General features: G+C 36.0%; 1 protein-coding gene and 1 pseudogene across 2 annotated transcripts in view; both read left to right on the top strand.

The window, feature by feature from the left end:
* On the top strand, positions 9,731-11,843 carry LOC109833570 (annotated as a pseudogene).
* The window catches only part of LOC109833569 (phosphatidate cytidylyltransferase, mitochondrial), a 9,787-nt gene continuing 3,876 nt past the window's right edge, over positions 15,614-21,524 (top strand). Inside the window, exons 1-8 of one of the 2 annotated variants that reach the window (XM_020401288.1) lie at positions 15,614-15,846; positions 15,924-15,980; positions 16,075-16,134; positions 17,873-17,941; positions 18,036-18,128; positions 19,300-19,404; positions 19,479-19,556; positions 21,015-21,143. In XM_020401288.1, coding sequence (XP_020256877.1) covers positions 15,742-15,846; positions 15,924-15,980; positions 16,075-16,134; positions 17,873-17,941; positions 18,036-18,128; positions 19,300-19,404; positions 19,479-19,556; positions 21,015-21,143 — 696 coding nt within the window. In that variant the 5' untranslated portion in view covers positions 15,614-15,741. The remainder of the gene's footprint in view (positions 15,847-15,923; positions 15,981-16,074; positions 16,135-17,872; positions 17,942-18,035; positions 18,129-19,299; positions 19,405-19,478; positions 19,557-21,014; positions 21,144-21,524) is intronic. The other variant, XM_020401287.1, reaches the window with a different exon arrangement.

The following is a 21,524-nucleotide window of genomic DNA, read 5'->3' as shown; positions in this document are numbered from 1 at the left end:
TGCCCAAGATGATGAATTCCCTGAAGTCACCATCAATGTGGCTGATAAAAGAAAGTCTAAACGGCATTCAAGTGACTCAAATCCCGAATTTTCTCCGAAAGGAAAAGTCAATCCAAGAATTGCTCAAAGGATGTCTCGACTCCAATTAGGAGCCATCAGACGCAGAGACTACAAGAGAATGCAAGAAGGAATGTCCTCGGAGGATGAATTCTCGGACACTTATTCTGCAATCGCTTCTGATGATACAATGTCTAGCACAGGACAAATCAGAGAAGTATTCACAATCACTGCTGATCAGTTCACTCAAATACTTCAGGAAGCTCTAGCCAAACAACGTGAAGAAATTAGAGCTGAAGTGAAGACAGAAATGGAGTTAGCTATCCAACAAATGAGAGAATTGCTAGCTCAACGGCCTCAACCCCCTGAGTCCAGTCAAAGAGTTGAATCCAGCCGCCACATTCAGAATGTTACAAATGACAGTGATCCAGAAGTGGATGAAGTCATTATGGCTGATACACCTCCTAATAGCAATAACGCTGGGGGTGGTTTAACGGACCCTCCCAATAACGATATTAGGGGTGGTTCAATAGCACCTCTCACAGGGGGTGGTCTAACTCATTCTCCTCAACGTCATTCGAATGAAGACATAGACGATGACGGGAAAATGAAAGAGCTTACGAGGACGAGAAAATGAAAGAGCTTGAAAACAAAATCAACGCTTTGATGACGGCTCAAGAAGGGAAAAAGACAGGTATTCCGTGTCCCTATCCAAGAGAATGGGATTCAATACCATACCCAGCCAAATTCAATCTGGTTAACTTCACACCGTTTGAGGGGAAGAGCTCGCCTAAAGCCAAAATCCCCTCTCGATTCGTTCCATGAACGAGAGGTCCACAAATTGAACGATCAAACCTTTAAACAGTTAGGATCGTCTCAAATTCCCATCTTGGTCAAACCTTTAAACAGTTAGGACCAAAGCCAAAATCCCCTCTCGATTCGTTCCATGAACGAGAGGTCCACAAATTGAACGATCAAACCTTTAAACAGTTAGGATCGTCTCAAATTCCCATCTTGGTCAAACCTTTAAACAGTTAGGACCAAAGCCAAAATCCCCTCTCGATTCGTTCCATGAACGAGAGGTCCACAAATTGAACGATCAAACCTTTAAACAGTTAGGATCGTCTCAAATTCCCATCTTGGTCAAACCTTTAAACAGTTAGGACCAAAGCCAAAATCCCCTCTCGATTCGTTCCATGAACGAGAGGTCCACAAATTGAACGATCAAACCTTTAAACAGTTAGGATCGTCTCAAATTCCCATCTTGGTCAAACCTTTAAACAGTTAGGACCAAAGCCAAAATCCCCTCTCGATTCGTTCCATGAACGAGAGGTCCACAAATTGAACGATCAAACCTTTAAACAGTTAGGATCGTCTCAAATTCCCATCTTGGTCAAACCTTTAAACAGTTAGGACCAAAGCCAAAATCCCCTCTCGATTCGTTCCATGAACGAGAGGTCCACAAATTGAACGATCAAACCTTTAAACAGTTAGGATCGTCTCAAATTCCCATCTTGGTCAAACCTTTAAACAGTTAGGACCAAAGCCAAAATCCCCTCTCGATTCGTTCCATGAACGAGAGGTCCACAAATTGAACGATCAAACCTTTAAACAGTTAGGATCGTCTCAAATTCCCATCTTGGTCAAACCTTTAAACAGTTAGGACCAAAGCCAAAATCCCCTCTCGATTCGTTCCATGAACGAGAGGTCCACAAATTGAACGATCAAACCTTTAAACAGTTAGGATCGTCTCAAATTCCCATCTTGGTCAAACCTTTAAACAGTTAGGACCAAAGCCAAAATCCCCTCTCGATTCGTTCCATGAACGAGAGGTCCACAAATTGAACGATCAAACCTTTAAACAGTTAGGATCGTCTCAAATTCCCATCTTGGTCAAACCTTTAAACAGTTAGGACCAAAGCCAAAATCCCCTCTCGATTCGTTCCATGAACGAGAGGTCCACAAATTGAACGATCAAACCTTTAAACAGTTAGGATCGTCTCAAATTCCCATCTTGGTCAAACCTTTAAACAGTTAGGACCAAAGCCAAAATCCCCTCTCGATTCGTTCCATGAACGAGAGGTCCACAAATTGAACGATCAAACCTTTAAACAGTTAGGATCGTCTCAAATTCCCATCTTGGTCAAACCTTTAAACAGTTAGGACCAAAGCCAAAATCCCCTCTCGATTCGTTCCATGAACGAGAGGTCCACAAATTGAACGATCAAACCTTTAAACAGTTAGGATCGTCTCAAATTCCCATCTTGGTCAAACCTTTAAACAGTTAGGACCAAAGCCAAAATCCCCTCTCGATTCGTTCCATGAACGAGAGGTCCACAAATTGAACGATCAAACCTTTAAACAGTTAGGATCGTCTCAAATTCCCATCTTGGTCAAACCTTTAAACAGTTAGGACCAAAGCCAAAATCCCCTCTCGATTCGTTCCATGAACGAGAGGTCCACAAATTGAACGATCAAACCTTTAAACAGTTAGGATCGTCTCAAATTCCCATCTTGGTCAAACCTTTAAACAGTTAGGACCAAAGCCAAAATCCCCTCTCGATTCGTTCCATGAACGAGAGGTCCACAAATTGAACGATCAAACCTTTAAACAGTTAGGATCGTCTCAAATTCCCATCTTGGTCAAACCTTTAAACAGTTAGGACCAAAGCCAAAATCCCCTCTCGATTCGTTCCATGAACGAGAGGTCCACAAATTGAACGATCAAACCTTTAAACAGTTAGGATCGTCTCAAATTCCCATCTTGGTCAAACCTTTAAACAGTTAGGACCAAAGCCAAAATCCCCTCTCGATTCGTTCCATGAACGAGAGGTCCACAAATTGAACGATCAAACCTTTAAACAGTTAGGATCGTCTCAAATTCCCATCTTGGTCAAACCTTTAAACAGTTAGGACCAAAGCCAAAATCCCCTCTCGATTCGTTCCATGAACGAGAGGTCCACAAATTGAACGATCAAACCTTTAAACAGTTAGGATCGTCTCAAATTCCCATCTTGGTCAAACCTTTAAACAGTTAGGACCAAAGCCAAAATCCCCTCTCGATTCGTTCCATGAACGAGAGGTCCACAAATTGAACGATCAAACCTTTAAACAGTTAGGATCGTCTCAAATTCCCATCTTGGTCAAACCTTTAAACAGTTAGGACCAAAGCCAAAATCCCCTCTCGATTCGTTCCATGAACGAGAGGTCCACAAATTGAACGATCAAACCTTTAAACAGTTAGGATCGTCTCAAATTCCCATCTTGGTCAAACCTTTAAACAGTTAGGACCAAAGCCAAAATCCCCTCTCGATTCGTTCCATGAACGAGAGGTCCACAAATTGAACGATCAAACCTTTAAACAGTTAGGATCGTCTCAAATTCCCATCTTGGTCAAACCTTTAAACAGTTAGGACCAAAGCCAAAATCCCCTCTCGATTCGTTCCATGAACGAGAGGTCCACAAATTGAACGATCAAACCTTTAAACAGTTAGGATCGTCTCAAATTCCCATCTTGGTCAAACCTTTAAACAGTTAGGACCAAAGCCAAAATCCCCTCTCGATTCGTTCCATGAACGAGAGGTCCACAAATTGAACGATCAAACCTTTAAACAGTTAGGATCGTCTCAAATTCCCATCTTGGTCAAACCTTTAAACAGTTAGGACCAAAGCCAAAATCCCCTCTCGATTCGTTCCATGAACGAGAGGTCCACAAATTGAACGATCAAACCTTTAAACAGTTAGGATCGTCTCAAATTCCCATCTTGGTCAAACCTTTAAACAGTTAGGACCAAAGCCAAAATCCCCTCTCGATTCGTTCCATGAACGAGAGGTCCACAAATTGAACGATCAAACCTTTAAACAGTTAGGATCGTCTCAAATTCCCATCTTGGTCAAACCTTTAAACAGTTAGGACCAAAGCCAAAATCCCCTCTCGATTCGTTCCATGAACGAGAGGTCCACAAATTGAACGATCAAACCTTTAAACAGTTAGGATCGTCTCAAATTCCCATCTTGGTCAAACCTTTAAACAGTTAGGACCAAAGCCAAAATCCCCTCTCGATTCGTTCCATGAACGAGAGGTCCACAAATTGAACGATCAAACCTTTAAACAGTTAGGATCGTCTCAAATTCCCATCTTGGTCAAACCTTTAAACAGTTAGGACCAAAGCCAAAATCCCCTCTCGATTCGTTCCATGAACGAGAGGTCCACAAATTGAACGATCAAACCTTTAAACAGTTAGGATCGTCTCAAATTCCCATCTTGGTCAAACCTTTAAACAGTTAGGACCAAAGCCAAAATCCCCTCTCGATTCGTTCCATGAACGAGAGGTCCACAAATTGAACGATCAAACCTTTAAACAGTTAGGATCGTCTCAAATTCCCATCTTGGTCAAACCTTTAAACAGTTAGGACCAAAGCCAAAATCCCCTCTCGATTCGTTCCATGAACGAGAGGTCCACAAATTAAACGATCAAACCTTTAAACAGTTAGGATCGTCTTAAATTCCTATTTTGGTCAAACCTTTAAACAGTTAGGACCAAAGCTAAAATCCCCTCTCGATTCGTTTCATGAACGAGAGGTCCACAAATTGAACGATCAAACCTTTAAACAGTTAGGATCGTCTCAAATTCCCATCTTGGTCAAACCTTTAAACAGTTAGGACCAAAGCCAAAATCCCCTCTTGATTCCTTCCATGAACAAGAGGTCCACCTTCGATTTGCGCAATCAAACCTATAAAAGTTAGGATTGCTTCCAATTTCAATTCATCAAACCTTATTCAGATTCTCTGAATAGAAATCCCACTTCAAATTTCCTTTGTACCAGGAGATAGAATATAAAATTCTTCCTCTCCGATTCCGGGTTTATCTCTACCAACAAACAAGAGACCAGTAGATAGGATATAATTGCGCAATCAAACCTATAAAAGTTAGGATTGCTTCCAATTTCAATTCATCAAACCTTATTCTGATTCTCTGGATAGAAATCCCACTTCCAACAAACAAGAGACTAGGAGATAGAATATAAAATTCTTCCTCTCCAATTCTGGGTTCATCTCTACCAACAAACAAGAGACCAGGAGATAGAATATAAAATTCTTCCTCTCCGATTTTGGGTTCATCTCTACCAACAAAAAAGAGACCAGGAGATAGAATATAAAATTCTTCCACTCCATCATCGGGTTCATCTCTACCAACAAAAAAAAAAAAGACCATAATACTCCAATAGGTACACGAGTCTAAACTGTTTCCCTAATCTCAACAGGAAGTTTATGGAGAATATCACTCAGAATATTCTTAAGAATAACCTGAATATTCCAATAGGTACACGAGTCTAAACTGTTTCCCTAATCTCAACAGGAAGTTTCTGGAGAATATCACTCAGAATATTCTTAAGAATAACCTGAATACTCCAATAGGTACACGAGTCTAAACTGTTTTCCTACCCTCAACAGGAAGTTTCTGGAGAATATTACTCAGAATATTCTTAAGAATAACCTGAATACTCCAATAGGTACACGAGTCTAAACTGTTTTCCTACCCTCAACAGGAAGTTTCTGGAGAATATTACTCAGAATATTCTTAAGAATAACCTGAATACTCCAATAGGTACACGAGTCTAAACTGTTTTCCTATCCTCAACAGGAAGTTTCTGGAGAATATCAGTTAAAATATTCTTGAGAATAACCTGACTACCCCTAAACGGGTATATGCAGTGTCAACTTGACGACAAGAGCTGATTTCACAAGTACAAGTTCCAGCTTTAATTCAAGATCTCTACAATGGACAAGCGATAAACGCGATGCCGGAAGAATCTTAACTATTCTACAAAGCACTGAATAGATTGAGAGACAAAGAGATCAAAAGTTGAAGCCACCTACGGGTTCCTCTACACGATCTACTCAACCAAGCATTGAAAGGATCATAAGTAAGATCTATCTTATCCAAAGCATCCCAGAACTCCTCTATAAAAGATTGAGTCTGAAATACTTTGAAGGGGGTATCTGTAGGCGTCAAAAAATTTGATATTAAGAAGGTCGTTAGATATCTGGTTTACACATGTAAATTTTATCATGAACCACAAACGTAAGACCTCATTTAGAAAGCAATACCTAAAAAAAGTGAAAGCATGCTAAATTGCTTCAGAAAAGATAAAAAACAATTCATCCTTTCACATTAAATTTATGAATGTACCATTGATTCAATATAAGCATGGCTTAATAAGGTGTAAAGATTACTGGTGCATAAAATTTAAATAAATCATCCTCTGGTGCAAATATGAGACTTTTTAGCAAGGAATCACTAATCAGGTTAACATAAAATATTTTATACTTAAATTCACTTACCAGATGAGCAAAAGCACTATGATTTTCTGGAAAAACTTTTAACAATTTTTGTTTGGTGTGCTCATATCTTGATGCAATTTTGCTCGAAATATCCTTGAGGTTAGATCCGGTCTATCGTTATGTGTTTGCCCTTGATGTAGTTCCTCTGTGATTTCTTCCCATTCAGGAGCATGTCATTGTGATGAAAATATATGGTTTTCCAAATCGTTATACTAATGACATTGCATCAAGATATCTACGACGCATATCTCTAGGACCACCAATAAATGATGATGGTAGCACTATTCTTTTTCCGACTTGACATGCTTTTGCTTCCCCGACAACTACACTATCAACTATGCCTTGGAATAACTCTGCTCTGATTTCTGATTGCTTCTTTCTAAAATAATCAAGTCTTGTTGTTTCAAGCTTTATGTACATATCAACAGCATATTGATGGAACAACCGACCTACTGATGTTAATACAGTAGATTGTCGAGTGTCTCTTATCTGGAACTTGTAACAATAATATTCTCCACATGAGACGCTTCCCGTATTTGGTGCTTTAACACCTACAAGTTTGCATGTTAAGTTAATTTTTAATGTTTTAATATTATTAAACAATTTTAATTATGATTTACCTTCCCTTTCTCGTTTAAATATGTCTTCTGCAGATGTAAAAGTTTGTTGAGCACTTGAGATATTGTAGTTACTTGTTTTGAATGGCGAATATCATTTTTCTCCCTTCTTTTAATATTTTAGTGTCATCCAACATCTCCGCCTGGAAAGAGTAAAGGATACTGTAAAGGATCATAACAACCAAAATAGTGTTTAACTTGATGATTCTTTCTGGAGTGTGAATGGACAACTATTTCTCTCTCATACGGAACATTTTCATTATTTCCCTCTACCCAGATAGCTGCAACCTGATCCACTGATGGCGAGTTGTAAACACGTTGATCTACTGCAACATCTCTATTTATTATGATCTTGAAGTCTTCAAGAGATGGATAATCATTCAGTTTCCGCAGGAATTTTGCATATGGGTTTCCTTCTAATATATCCATCAATATTTTAGTTGTAGTCATACTCATGTTTGCATTATCTAATATTCTCATTCGATTTTGCAACTCATTCTCCATATCATAGAAGTAAAGTTGAAAGTAGGAAGACTTGTTTTCTTCAGGAATTAGAGAGGGAAGATTATGGTATATTTGTCCTTGTGCTCTAAACGTGAAAATACCTTTTTTGTTTGATGCAAGCTCTCTATCAAATCTTGTCCCAAATGATGTGAATGAGAAAATGCTATTATACTTTCTGGTTTGTCTTCGAAACTCAATTGCCTCTTGGGTTTGTACTATGTAAAAGGCATATAACTCTATACTTTCTGGTTTGTCTTCGAAACTCAATTGCCTCTTGGGTTTGTACTATGTAAAAGGCATATAACTCGTCATTAACATTCACATCTGCTAGGTGGATTTCACAGTTGTGGCAACAGGATGTCGGTGTCTCGTGTTCAAACTTTTTTGCTTCACAAAATGAACAAGATTTTGGAGTGCGTAGTTTATGTAACAGAACATACTGGTTCATGGTTAATTTGCCCTAGAAAGAAAATATTAGTTTTTAGTATTAAATAATTTTAGATATATAAAATCATGTAATTATTTTAATAAATTATAAAATTAATTATGCAAACCTACATGCTCTTATTCCCGTTGTTGCACTCCACAGAACAAATCAATCTTACGTTGTCGCTTGCTATTGGTTCTAATGCCAGCAAAATCATTACTTTTCCTCTTTCTATTATTATTAATGACTTTCTAAATGTATGTTCTCTTCTGATCAACACTCAACTGATTATATTTGGTTTTCTACCATCATGGATTAGAATGTGTTTTTCTGTTAAAAAAATAATGAAATATACTATTATTAAACACATATACACACAAAGCAATAATAATATATATTTATGTTGAATTCAAGCTTTGGTTTGTAGCCATTTGGAAGAAGATACTCTTATGCAAATGTATAGGGATTATGCAATCCAAGAATTAGAATGTAAATTTCTACAAGGAAAAGTAAATTTCATGTGTTAAATTATTGATTTTATTTAACATAAGCATAGCAGTGAATATAATTTGAGAGAATAAGTATATTTTAATTAATGTTCAATAGTACTTGAGGTTTTCTTCTTAAGAAATTTGGTACACTATACATGTACCAGTAATCACAAATATCTCATATGCTAAGGTTAATTCTATTTTTTGAAGTCATATAATAATAATAGTAATAAATATTTAAGTGAGGAAGAAGATAAATACGAGGAAATAAAGTTACCATCACAATGAACACAAATAAAGAGAAAATAGAATAAAGTTGCTTCACTCACCTGAATCACCCACAACCTTAGAAATGTTTTCAAGAAAAACAAGCCAAATCCAACCAAGTACAATATCTGCATTTATATGAAAAAATGTTAAATTATTTAATCTAGACGTAAAAGTGTATTACAAAAGTGCACATCATTTCACACATTGTTTTGAAAAGATGTTATCCCATGTAAGTTTAATTTTTGTTTAGCAGTAGCCTTTTAATTTCGTAATGGCGTGTCTAGCTTTTAATTTATTCGTAACGGGTAATTTCTTGTTGGTGTCGTAATTGGGCTGTGATCTATGCAAAAAGTTGCAAATTTCATCCTTGTATTTTGTACTAGCGAAGTACTATTTTCGATAAAAGGACTTTCGTACTGAAATTCTTGCATAGTTACGTTTTTTTATGCCATCGTGATTTCCTAGTATTTTGATAATTCAAGATTATCATCTTATTTACGAAATTCTTGGATATTTAATACATTTGGTAATGCCTGCACCGAAAATTTATACAGCAAACAGGCTTTTACCTGCATCCTTTTAGCTCGCCTGAAGAAATAGCTACATTGGATGGGTTGCTTACGGTTTAGTTTTTAACCAATTGTTGATGTCCTGCTAGCCTGAAATTTAGAGGGTTATGAAGCTATCTACTGTTTTCAGTGTGGCTCGTCTTTGAATATTCTCCATCTTTTATGTATTTTATTTTATAGTTTTCTGGAATAGATAAAAGGATCTGTATTTTTGTTTTGTGTTATAACAACAACAACAACAACAAAGCCTTCATCCCAAATGTTGGGGGTCCTATTTTCCCACTCCATTCTATTATGGTGGACATATTTTAGTTTTGCATTAATCTCCAAAGAGTTCTTTACTTATTTGTTTACATTAACTTTAGGCTACATATGTGATTGGCTAATATAATGTGTTAGCATCTTTATTGTCATAAAGATCGTCTGGTGCTTCCTGTTACTGAAGCATTTATTTCGTTTTGACATTAATGTGCAGATCACATAAAAAATGGTGAAGGCTGTTGCTGTAGTTGCTGGTGATGTCGTGAAGGGCCATGTTTTCTTCAGCCAAGAGGGAGATGGTAAATTTACTACCCTTAAAAAAAAATATTTTCTACAATAACATGTTTAGATTGTCGTTAAAGAAACAAAAGTTCAAACTACTTGATGACTGTTTTCTCCATCAATTACATTTGTGACTTTTTTATATGAATTCAGGCCCAACTACAGTAACCGGAAGTGTCTCTGGTCTGAAACCCGGGCTTCATGGTTTCCATGTTCATGCTCTTGGTGACACCACAAATGGGTGCATGTCCACTGGTAGGTTGTTCTATATATTCTTATTCATTAACTATATATTTATAGTTAAGGTGGAATATCAATAAAAGTAATTGCATTGCTAATCACCGTCAATGTTCACAATATAGGACCTCATTTCAATCCTGCTGGAAAGGAACATGGGGCACCTGAAGATGAGAATCGCCATGCTGGTGACCTTGGAAATGTGACTGTTGCTGAGGATGGTATAGGATTATTGTCTTTTTATTTTCGTCCATTAGTATTTTCAAATAATTTGGTTAGTTGTAAAGAATGTAAAGATTGTATATTTTGATAAAAGCTAATATCAGTAATTTGCATCACTTGGCTGGGATGCAACTTGAAATTTATATTATTTACATTTAACTTATGCATTTTCTGGGTTGTATCAAGAAATATATGTTATTATTAACATAAGCTTTCCTTGTAATGGTTCAGGGACCGCTACTTTCAGTATTACTGACAGTCAGGTTAGTAATTGTCTTCTCCCTTTGTCCACAAAAAATGAATAGAAATTCTATCCAGCCCACACGTTAAAATCCTCAAAATGTCCTATGTACACAGATTCCACTCACTGGGCCGAATTCCATTATTGGAAGAGCTGTTGTTGTCCATGCTGACCCTGATGATCTTGGAAAGGGTAATCTTTTACATTATATGTAGATTTTCTTTCTTTTGTAAGTCAATTTTTGCTTGCTATCTTAGCAGTAGATCCATGAATTGTTAGATAGTATTGCCTCTGTCTAGTGCAACATTATGAACACGCGATCATTTTAAGTAATAGAAGTTTTTTTTTATGAACGTACATTTGTGCTTTCATAACAATTTTTTATTTGCATAAAACCAATATCTGGCAGTATTGTGTATATTAATCAACATTTCAAGAGAAGTAAATCACAAGTATCTTTTATTCTAATACATGTACTTGATCTCCTTTTGTTATCAGAATTGCTTACTTATGGTTTGCCTTGATCTGAAAATTAACTTATCTTTTTTGGGGTTTTCTGCAAAAGAATCATAAGTAACATAACCTGTTACATGTTCATAAGTCACTGTTACATCACGATGGCGCAAGTTGAGCTGATGCCAGGTTGAGCATTCCACTGAAGAAGGTATCTCATCTAGTGTTTCTTAGAAGCAAATTTTGAAAAGGAAAACAAACATAAGCTAGAAAAAATGGTAAATTTTGACTAAATTGATCTGCAAGAATTTAAAATTTAGATACGTTATCTATTGAATTAGATATGTAGAATTTGACATTAAGGTATGTACATTTTTCTGATATATTAATGCGATAGGTTCCCATACTCATCCATAATGATTGCTCTTAATATATAATATAACTTATTTCGGCCATACACAAGCTTAGCTGTGTGGCTAAACTAATATATTAGTTCTATGGTTATAGTCGGTGATATGTCCTCTATATTTATTGAATCACTTGCTGTATGTATTCAATATTTTTTGAGCCTATGCATATCTTGATTACTACTTGCTTTCCAAATTTTGCACCATTTGCCAACCACGATGGAATTATGACCTACAGAAATGCCCCCCTTATTTATAGCTTGCCCTTCTGCTCTCTCATTGTACCATCTCACAGCAACTAATGTACAGTTTCTTGTTTCCCGGAGATCACATTTTTTCCCTGGATGCTTGCAACAACGCTTTCTTTTTGTGGTTAATATATCAAAGACTTAACCTCAATCTTGTTTTTTCAGGTGGACACGAGCTTAGCAAAGCAAAAGCACTGGAAATGCTGGTTGAAGAGTTGGCTGTGGTGAGTTATATTGCTTAAATTCATGTCTGATTTCTTCTTAATATTATTTGTGTATCCACTGATATTGATCCATCTATGGTGCAGTCTACGATAAAGGCTAGTTCTCCCAAACTAACAATTCTTTACAAGATTATCTACATCTTTTACCTCCCAGGAAACTTTAAATTGTTTGTATAGTAGAATATATTTGGTTTTTATATGACATACTTAGCACTCCTGCAATATTTTTTTAATATACATGGAATAGTGGAAAAAAGGAAAATACATAACAAGCAGACAAAATTGAAGAATATTAACACTATAATTAATCATATACAATCTATGGTAAGCTGTAAATAACATTTCATATCAATATATATAACCAAAAATGTGCTGTTCAAAAAAGCATGACATAAATAGAAGGGAAAAAATCACACTGATAAGCTGTAAATAACATTTCATCTGAATATAAACAAAAATTTCTGAAATAATTGACAAAGTTCAAGCTCAGCCTGTAATACATCCGAATATAATAAGTTGTATGGATTCATTAACACTATAATTAATCATATACAATCTATGGTAAGCTGTAAATAACATTTCATATCAATATATATAAACAAAAATGTGCTGTTCAAAAAAGCATGACATAAATAGAAGGGAAAAAATCACACTGATAAGCTGTAAATAACATTTCATCTGAATATAAAAAAAAATTCTGAAATAATTGACAAAGTTCAAGCTCAGCCTGTAATACATCCGAATATAATAAGTTGTATGGATTCAACTTACTTTCTAATCTCGCTACAGCTGCTGTTCGAATATCGAAACACTCTTCGTTTGAAACTATAGGAAATTGAGAATTATGGCAAAATTGGAACAAAATGAGAGGAATGAAGAACAAAAAGGGGAGATGGTGAATTCAGAAGAACTAATGATTAGAGCTAGGGTTTTGTGTAGCGGAGTGAAGACGAAGAAGAAACCAGCTCAGCCTGTAATACATCCGAATATAATAAGTTGTATGGATTCAACTTACTTTCTAATCTCGCTACAGTTGCTGTTCGAATATCGAAACACTCTTCGTTTGAAACTGTAGGAAATTGAGAATTATGGCAAAATTAGAACAAAATGAGAGGAATGAAGAACAAAAAGGGGAGAGGGTGAATTCAGAAGAACTAATGATTAGAGCTAGGGTTTTGTGTAGCGGAGTGAAGACGAAGAAGAAACCTTCTTCAAATCATAGGTAGAATTCGTTTTAAATTTTAAAATCATAGGTAAATTTTAGAAATACCTTCTTCAATGAACTTCCTTGCTGATTCTAAACGATGCCAAGATTCTGAGAACTGAGGACATGATGGCGGAGTAGCGTTGATGATTAGGACAATAATAATCATCTTTGAAAGCGTAACCGATGAACTGAGGAGATGGGCCGAGGAGAAGGCGGAGAGATGGCGTAACCGAAGGAACATTTAGGGCTTTTGATTTCTGATGATGTTATAAGGGATAAGATTGGTATATTTAATTCGGTTGAAGGTTAATTTGGGGAGGGAAAAGTTTTTCAGGAACTCGCTCTTTTAAAGGGTAGATAGATATGATATAAAGAGTTTTGAATATGCAATCGAAGAAAAATTCTCTGATTTAATTTACATGTTTTGTTGACATTGTAGGTGTTATATATTAGAATTGAAGCAATCAGGCAAACCAAAATGGCACGATATAGCTCTTTCCATAATGTTCTTGAAAGTACAAGAAAAAAAACGAAGTACTTAATGCCATGACCTATATTTAATCAAATTATTTTATGTAATGTAATCGTTCAAAGAATTTCACTAGTCATCTCGGTGACGAAAGGTAAGGAAAGACCTTACTTGAGTTTTTATGACCTTCTTGTATATCAAAACGCAATCCTAGAGGGCAGAGTGAATGAAATAAACGCCAAGTACGAATGTTAAATTTCAACCAGACAAATAAAAAAGGGAAAAAATAAAAGAAATAAAAGTAGATATATAATCTACAGAAATGAAAAATGAACAAATTGTATAAGTTCATGCGTAAGAACAATTAAATTTTGTTGCAGGTCATAGCGACAAATTAAGACAAAGATAGAGAGACGGAAGGCCTTATAACACTGAAAAGAAAAGAAAAGGAAACAGGCCTTGTAACACAAGTTTTCTGTTTTTTTTTTTTAGGGGTTTTCTTAAACATGATTGTCATTATATAAATATATATTCAATTAATTATTCGATGACATATGACAACTAACCAAATAAGAAGATAACACTAACGCAAGAAAGAATATAACATTCTTTCTGAGGTTAATTGGGGCCACATCGCCTCTTTTCTTTGAAACCTTAGAGATGCATATAATATTTAAACTAGTTTCAACATTTAAGTAAATGGTTAATTTTACAAAATTCCCACTGAACTTGGGGTTGTTGTGCACAAACCCTCCAAAACTTTATCTATCTCACATAATCCTCCTAAAATTCGAGCATCTAACAAAAACCCTTTGAATTTTAATCTTCTCTATTCGGATCTCCCATGTCCGTAACTTACGAATAACTAATTTTTCCTTGGGCGAAAAATTTATTGCACTTTGTCCTCTGTTACTTACTAGCAACATATCCCTCCAGTAAAAGATGAGTTTTTTCTCAAAGAATTTTTAGTTTTTTGCAGATTGAGGGTGTTGATGGTTTATATGATCACACTTTCAGTTGCATCTAGGATTGGATGAGGTTGTTGATGATTGATGAGGGGGCACTTTCTTCCTTTACTTTATGTCATGTTCTCGGATTGGGTGATCAAAAGATCTGCACATGTAGAAATACGTAAGAGGGTGGGGATTAGTTCCCCGTGGTTCCTTTGACGGTCAAGTTAGTTGATGAACTTGAGTGGGGAAAAGAAGATCTGTATGAGTTCTTGTGTGTGCAATATGTTCTGCGCTGAGATTAGTCTTCCAAAAAAGGTCTCAAAGATCAAAAAATCCCTTTTTAAGTTGGAATAATACCTGCATTTATACATATGGTATAAGGGTAAATTGGTTACTTCGGCCAAGCACATGAGGACGGTGACAAAGGATGGGCTGACAGCTGAGTCGGTCTCTGCTTTACAGGTGTCGGCAGACGACTGGAAGAGAGATCACTCCGGCATTAAATGGGAAGTGACTGGCGGCATAGCAGGGTCCACGTGGTCCGATGAGTCATGAAGGCTATCGAGGCCAGAGGCATGATGCGACTGACATGCATTAAATGCGATGTTGTCATGTTGTCAGCGAGGATAAGCTTGAAGCAGAAGATGTTATTTGCCTTTGCTGAGAAGTTACATCTTTCGAGTCGACTTCGCTAGGCGTCTGGCAAATAGTCGAGTGGACTCGTGGCGAGTCATCTTCGACAAAAGGGGGCGACAAATTTCGCCTTTTTGAGTCAACATGAAGAAATGTTGAGTCATCGAGTCGGCGGAGTGGTCGTCCCTACTGGTCTCTGGTCGCCAAGTTGATTAGGGCATATCATGTATAAACACACTTGTCCGTTGCTTGGCAATGAGCTTGCACTTCAACGAATGGGAACACCATAACAGAGGGGGAGTGTAGCGAGTTAAGTTTACGGCAATTTGTTAGACACCCAAAAGTTTAGGGGAGTTATGTGACATAAACAAAGTTTCCGGCGGCTTGGTGCAACACCACCAAAGTTCAGGGGTGTCCTTGTGAAATTAACCGTTACTTAAATCACAATTTTGGCTGCCAAAAAATGTTTCCATTTCATGGGTTGTGTTTGGATCTGGGCCCGTCGGGATACGTGATCTGTTTTAAACCCAAACCCAAAGCCCTGGTTCTCTCTCTCATGAAATACCGAAATCAAGTCTCGAGCAGAAATTTGATAGAATTCGCTGCTTCTCGAAAATCACACGATGGATCCAAAATCGCTGGAGCTTGCAACTCCTCTCCAAATTCTCCCGCCCGTGGAATTTTGCTGCGCCTATGGATCCTCTCTCCTCTCCAACAACAATGACAAGGTTCTATTCTCTCTATTTGACTATTTCCCGCCTATTTACAGTTAATTCTCATTATTTACTACTGTGATTTGTTTTAGACTTCAATGGTGGATTACATATTAGGGGTTCTTGATCCTATCGAATGGCACTCCAAAGTAAGTGATTTATTCAGTTTTCTTGGTAATTAATTTGATACCTTGTGTCATTCTTATGGATTATTGCTAAAATTGGGGTTTGGGGAAATTTCAGAATTTGGAAAGGAACAGGCACCATTACTCAAAGTTTATGGCAGGTCTCGGCCCCAAAGCGGTGTGTTCTTTAACCTCTGTGTGTGTGTGTGTGTGTGTATTCTGTTATTTTAAATACTTGATTTAAGTTTCTTTAGGATTAGACTTGGGCATCAAATAGTATTGGGCCGTGTTAAATATAATTACTTGTTGATAAATAATGTTTGTGATGTAATTTTTCTCCGTTAGGGGTGTATAACCCTTTCATATAAGTTTTGAGAACCATGCTAATTTTTGTCCAGTGGTTTGCTTTGATGGAAAATTTATTGATTACTCTATGCATTCTTTAATTTCCCCTCTTATGGATCAAATCACAAAAATCTAGTTTTGTAAAACTAAATCTTGCTTTCCTTGATAATAACATACACTCTTAATCTTCTACATTTCACTTCTACATGTCTCTTTGAAGATAAATAAATGAGCAACCTTGTAGTGTCAGGTGCTTACATTCGAAGAAAGAAATAGGGGAAAGAATGTTCATATGCACGGTATTTTTATGCCAAGAAAGTAATATGAAAATTAGGTGAAAACCATGATTTCCTAATTATTTTGACGGATAATAGGTGCAGGAAAATAATTTAACCTTTTGAAGATAAAATCATACAGTCTATAATTAACACCTACGTTGTTGACAGGTGAACTGGAATTACTGGTGTAGTAACATTGAAATGGGCACTGGCTGAGTTTTATGTTCTGAGATTGATATTGGGAAACCAAATTGATCATATTTCTAGTAAAATAGGTTGAAATACAGATGCCAAATTGCTGATGGTAAATGCCACGTTAAAATACTACGACTGGCTTCGTACATATGGTAGATGGGTGATATCTATGGAGCTTATAGAACGCGTTTTCATGTGATGTTAACTCATGAGTTGAAATGGTTACAAGTGCCAGGAGCATGCTAGTACTTCATATTTATTTGAAGTTAACATTTTCATGACAGTAAAAAGTAGATTCCATGGTTCCAATGCAAACCTATTTTGCAACCAGGGCAGTAGCTTCAAATTATCCAATATTAATCCATTATTTCACTGATTTCCAATATTTCACATACTTGACCAATAACTTATAGAGTATCCTGCAGATTGTCATTTATATGCTTCAAAGAGCTAACAAACTTTTCAAAACCTATGATATATTGTGATCTCCTAGTACGAACTCAGCTGATCATCTTCTATTGAACTTGGGAGCAATCACTCATTTCCAGCTATCTTATATTGTGTAATCTATTTAATCTATTGTAAACCATAGACAATGAGTTTGATTCTCCCTTCTTAGCAAGAAGCTTTTAGTTAGATTATCCTGTATCAGATATCTTTCTGTTACAGACCAGATTGCTAATAGTTTGGTAATCTCCAGAAATTCTCTACATCTTCTTTTCAAGTTTGGCGTCTTTGACAGTCAACTTTTGGACCTTCCTTTCATTTTATAGAGGTTTAGTTATTAAATTGAAGAATGGGGACCGCAGCACCTTTCTCTAACTCTTGAGGGTTGTGGAAATATCCCGGCTTAGGGTCTGTCTTGATGCATGCTGTCAAAATATCAGGTTTATTTTCCTGAAGCTATGATATCCTAGAATGCAAAATGAAAAAATCAGAATATATTCTGATATCATGATATTCTGGTAGGATAATAGTTTTTGATATGGTATTTTACCTGTCAAACTGTATAAACTTAAGATAGTCCAGAATATCATGATTACTTCATGATATGCATAATAGAAGCATAATCTATTTTTATTTTTTTGGTGTGTGCAGCTTGCATGGGTGGCGAACAGGATTGGTGCAGGGGTGCATTTCAATCCATTTGTTGAATGGAAAAACAAGGTTCTTATGCACAGAACGTTTTTCCTTCTTTTCATTTTTCTTCTTGACATGTTAAATTGGATCATCTAGGTTTGAAGTATTTACCATCTGACAGGAGATAAAGTATGGAGTAGTAGGGGTACAAGATTTGGCACGAGAAGTATTGACGTGGGACAAGTTCTTCCTGTGTGGTCGTCTGCAAAAACCTGTATGTCGATATTTGAGGTGTGCTTGGTGGATTTGGCTTTCTTGTTTAATTGTTGCAGCCACCTTGTATTATCTGCATTTCGTTAATCATAATATACCAGCTTTATATCTCTCTTGGTTTGCCAATTTGTTCAAGAGTCTGGTGTAAAATTGCTAAATTGATATCTTTATTATATAGTCTATATTGTCTTGAATGTAAATATTATTACAAATTTATGGACAGCTAGTGAATTGAGTCTTTGAAAAGTGTGGAAATAGAAGATTTCCTATTTACCAACCCAACACAAATAAGGTTCCTAGCAGGAACAGAACAAACTATATCGATTCTTAGCTCTTCTTTTCTAGTCATGCCTAAGAAAATTTAAATTGTCTGAGAATTAAAACTATTGCTCAAATAAAATTTCTGATTATCAATTTTCTCAACTGCATATTAAGTTTTAGTTAATTTTTTGTATACATAGATACTTCCGTGATCTTCCTCACCTAATTATGGGCAAACTGTGCTCTTTTAGTTAGCTTGATGGCTCTTATATTCCTGGTACAACCAGCACGATGTAGGTAGAAATCAGCAAATATCTCCGTTGAATGACATATAGTAGTTTCTAGAACTTCATCCACTTCATGGGAACATTATTCTGCTGGTAGCTTTTCGACAAATGGATCTCATTAATATTTTTAGATCAAGACTGTCTATTATAATAATCTCTATTTTACGACCATGAAAATGAAAAAATATTTTTTTCTTAAAGAAAGACTGTAGTTTGATCTTGGACTCACTACATCCGCTAGCTTTTCCCTGTCAAGTGTGCTCTCTGGAAAAGTAAATTTTTGGTCGAGACGGAATTTACTGAGACATCGTTGATTGAGACAGAATATATTGGGATAGTTATATAGTATTTTCTCTTTATGCAGATTTCCTTTTTTATGTGGATACCTTTTATAGAATTCTTATGTTAGAAGCTTCTTGAATTTATTGATGTCCTATTTTTTATATTTATTTGCGCCTCTTAAATACTTATTCATGCCGCTGTTCATCATGATCCTGTGAATTGTCCATTTGCAGTTTTTTATATCAGTATTATTCAATGAATCTGCCTATCTACTTTTAGATACTTTTATATGCATCATATTCCTTCTCTTATTTTTAAATTTCAGTTTTTACTGATCTGCAGGTTCATGTCCTTGTTGATAACTGGGACATAAGAAAGGCGAACTTAGTTAACTTAAAATCAGCAACTTCTGCTGCTCTCCTCCTTTTGCCACCTGAATTTAGTGAGGTATGGCTTGATGTTTATTCATAGGTTCACTGCACCTGTTTACACTGCAACATATTCATCTTTCTTTTGTACAGGAAGATTTATACGCTAAGATATGCAGTCTATCGTACACGGGTGATTTACGCATGCTTTTTGCGGAGGACAAAAATAAGGTTAGCCAATTGAAATTTCATACAGTTATCTTTGATGAGAATTGATTATTAAGCTAGTTCTTATGAGGCTATGATCTCGCGCATACGTGGCTTCTTACTAACATCCCTGATCCCTCCAACAGTACTGGGTCCACTGGCACTACACATTTCTTATTTTTCTAAAAAAAAGAAACCTTGCAATTAATACCCATACTTTTAATATCAGTAAAGCGTCTGTTTAAGAATGAAAATAAATTAGAGCAACATTTTTTGACCTAAGATATGTATTATTGCCCAGGGTAGTTGATCAAGAATTTATTGAAAGTTTAATGTGTAAGATATTATGGTTCAACTTAGATTCTTGTGAATTACTAATCAATACGATTGTAATCTTGCATTTTCAACTGTTCACGATTATGGGTGCAATGTCAAGTTTTCATTTATCTAGAAGCTTTCCCTGGGGAAACCTTTTCAATATTGATACTAAATCACTTTCGTGTTTTGTGGGTTCTCATGCAAAGGTGTGCATTAAATTTTGAAAATAATGAATCACTGTGTAGCTTGGTAAGATTCATTTAGATCTTTACTAGGTGTGGTTGTGATTTGAGATTTTTCATACAAGGGATTGATATTGAGTGGAAAGATAATATCTTCTTGACATGATAACTCGAGATGTTGTCGAGGTACAATTTGGATTATTGACTATTGTAAGCCTCCAAGTGTACCTAGTGTCCAACACGTCAAGCTAATCTGAAATGTGAGGATGTTTGTTAAATCAAGAGCTTATAGGAAGTATTTAAAATGCATCATAGCTCATAGAACTGTATCAATAGTTTCCAAATTTTAAAATATGTTATGAAATTGAGAACAAGTTAGAGAAGTGTCTGGAGTCTAGCAAGTATTCGCTGAGTACATGCTGGACATGGACATAGGGAGATAAGCATATATGCAGACATTTTCGCCTTAGAAGTTTCAGTGCATTGGAATAAGACAATGCAATAAGGTACTTATGGAAAGTTGATAGACAACTTAAAGTTTGTTTTTTGTGTTCACTTGCCTTATACAAACTTAGATACTGGTCCCTAATTCACTTGTCTGTTACTTATTTCCTGGGTAGACCAAGAGTAGCATTTGATTGTAACTTACTGGCATATTCTCTCAGATCTTTGAATGTTAGTAAGCACATGTTTTGATACATGATTGCTTATTGAACTTCTTTTTAATAATTCAGGTGCTATACTTTTGTGAAATGGCTTTTTATGATTTACGAATTTAGCTAAATCTTTAAAGACCTTGGCCACTAGGATTGATAGCCCACCTAAAAAATCTGGGAAAGCTTCGTTGTTCTTGTTGCATGTTTACAGATTTCTAATAGTGCTACCAAGGTTATAGCTCAAAAATGTAAAGTTTATTCCTCTTTTAGGTTTTTGCAACCTATTTTTGTTTATTAAATCTGACATTTCTATGTTTCAATGGCAGGTCAATAAGATTGTTCGAGGAAGTTTTGAGTCATTTCGTTCAATGTATAGTCCCATGTTACAAGAGTATGCAGTTGAGGGGTTGCTTCGATCCCATGCTTTAAGTGCTAACCAAAAATCGTTTAAGCAGGTTTACTTTCCAAACTTGCTCAGAGTCTTGCTATGCTGTGTTCTTACCCTCCATTTGAATAATAGTAAACCGAGTGCTTGTCTTATGAACCATACATTCTACACTCTTGATTCTTGCACAAGGACACAAATGACATGCATATGTATGAACACTAAAAAATATATGCTTGCATGTTTTTGCCAAGATGATAGTACTTAGAATGAGGAGAATGTTTTCTCTGCCATATCAATTTTAAAATTTTGGAAAATTGCATTGAGAGCCTTACTTTTAAGAATCCGGTCAAAAAATACCTTAATCTGTTTGGGCTAACTAAAAAAGCCTTTGACCCAAGAAACCTTTCAAAAGCCTCCCTAATCCATGTGATCTTTTTTAAGTGTTCCA

Source organism: Asparagus officinalis, chromosome 3, assembly GCF_001876935.1.
Source record: "Asparagus officinalis chromosome 3, Aspof.V1, whole genome shotgun sequence".
NCBI lineage: Eukaryota > Viridiplantae > Streptophyta > Magnoliopsida > Asparagales > Asparagaceae > Asparagus > Asparagus officinalis.
This window is presented reverse-complemented; position numbering and strand designations above follow the sequence as displayed.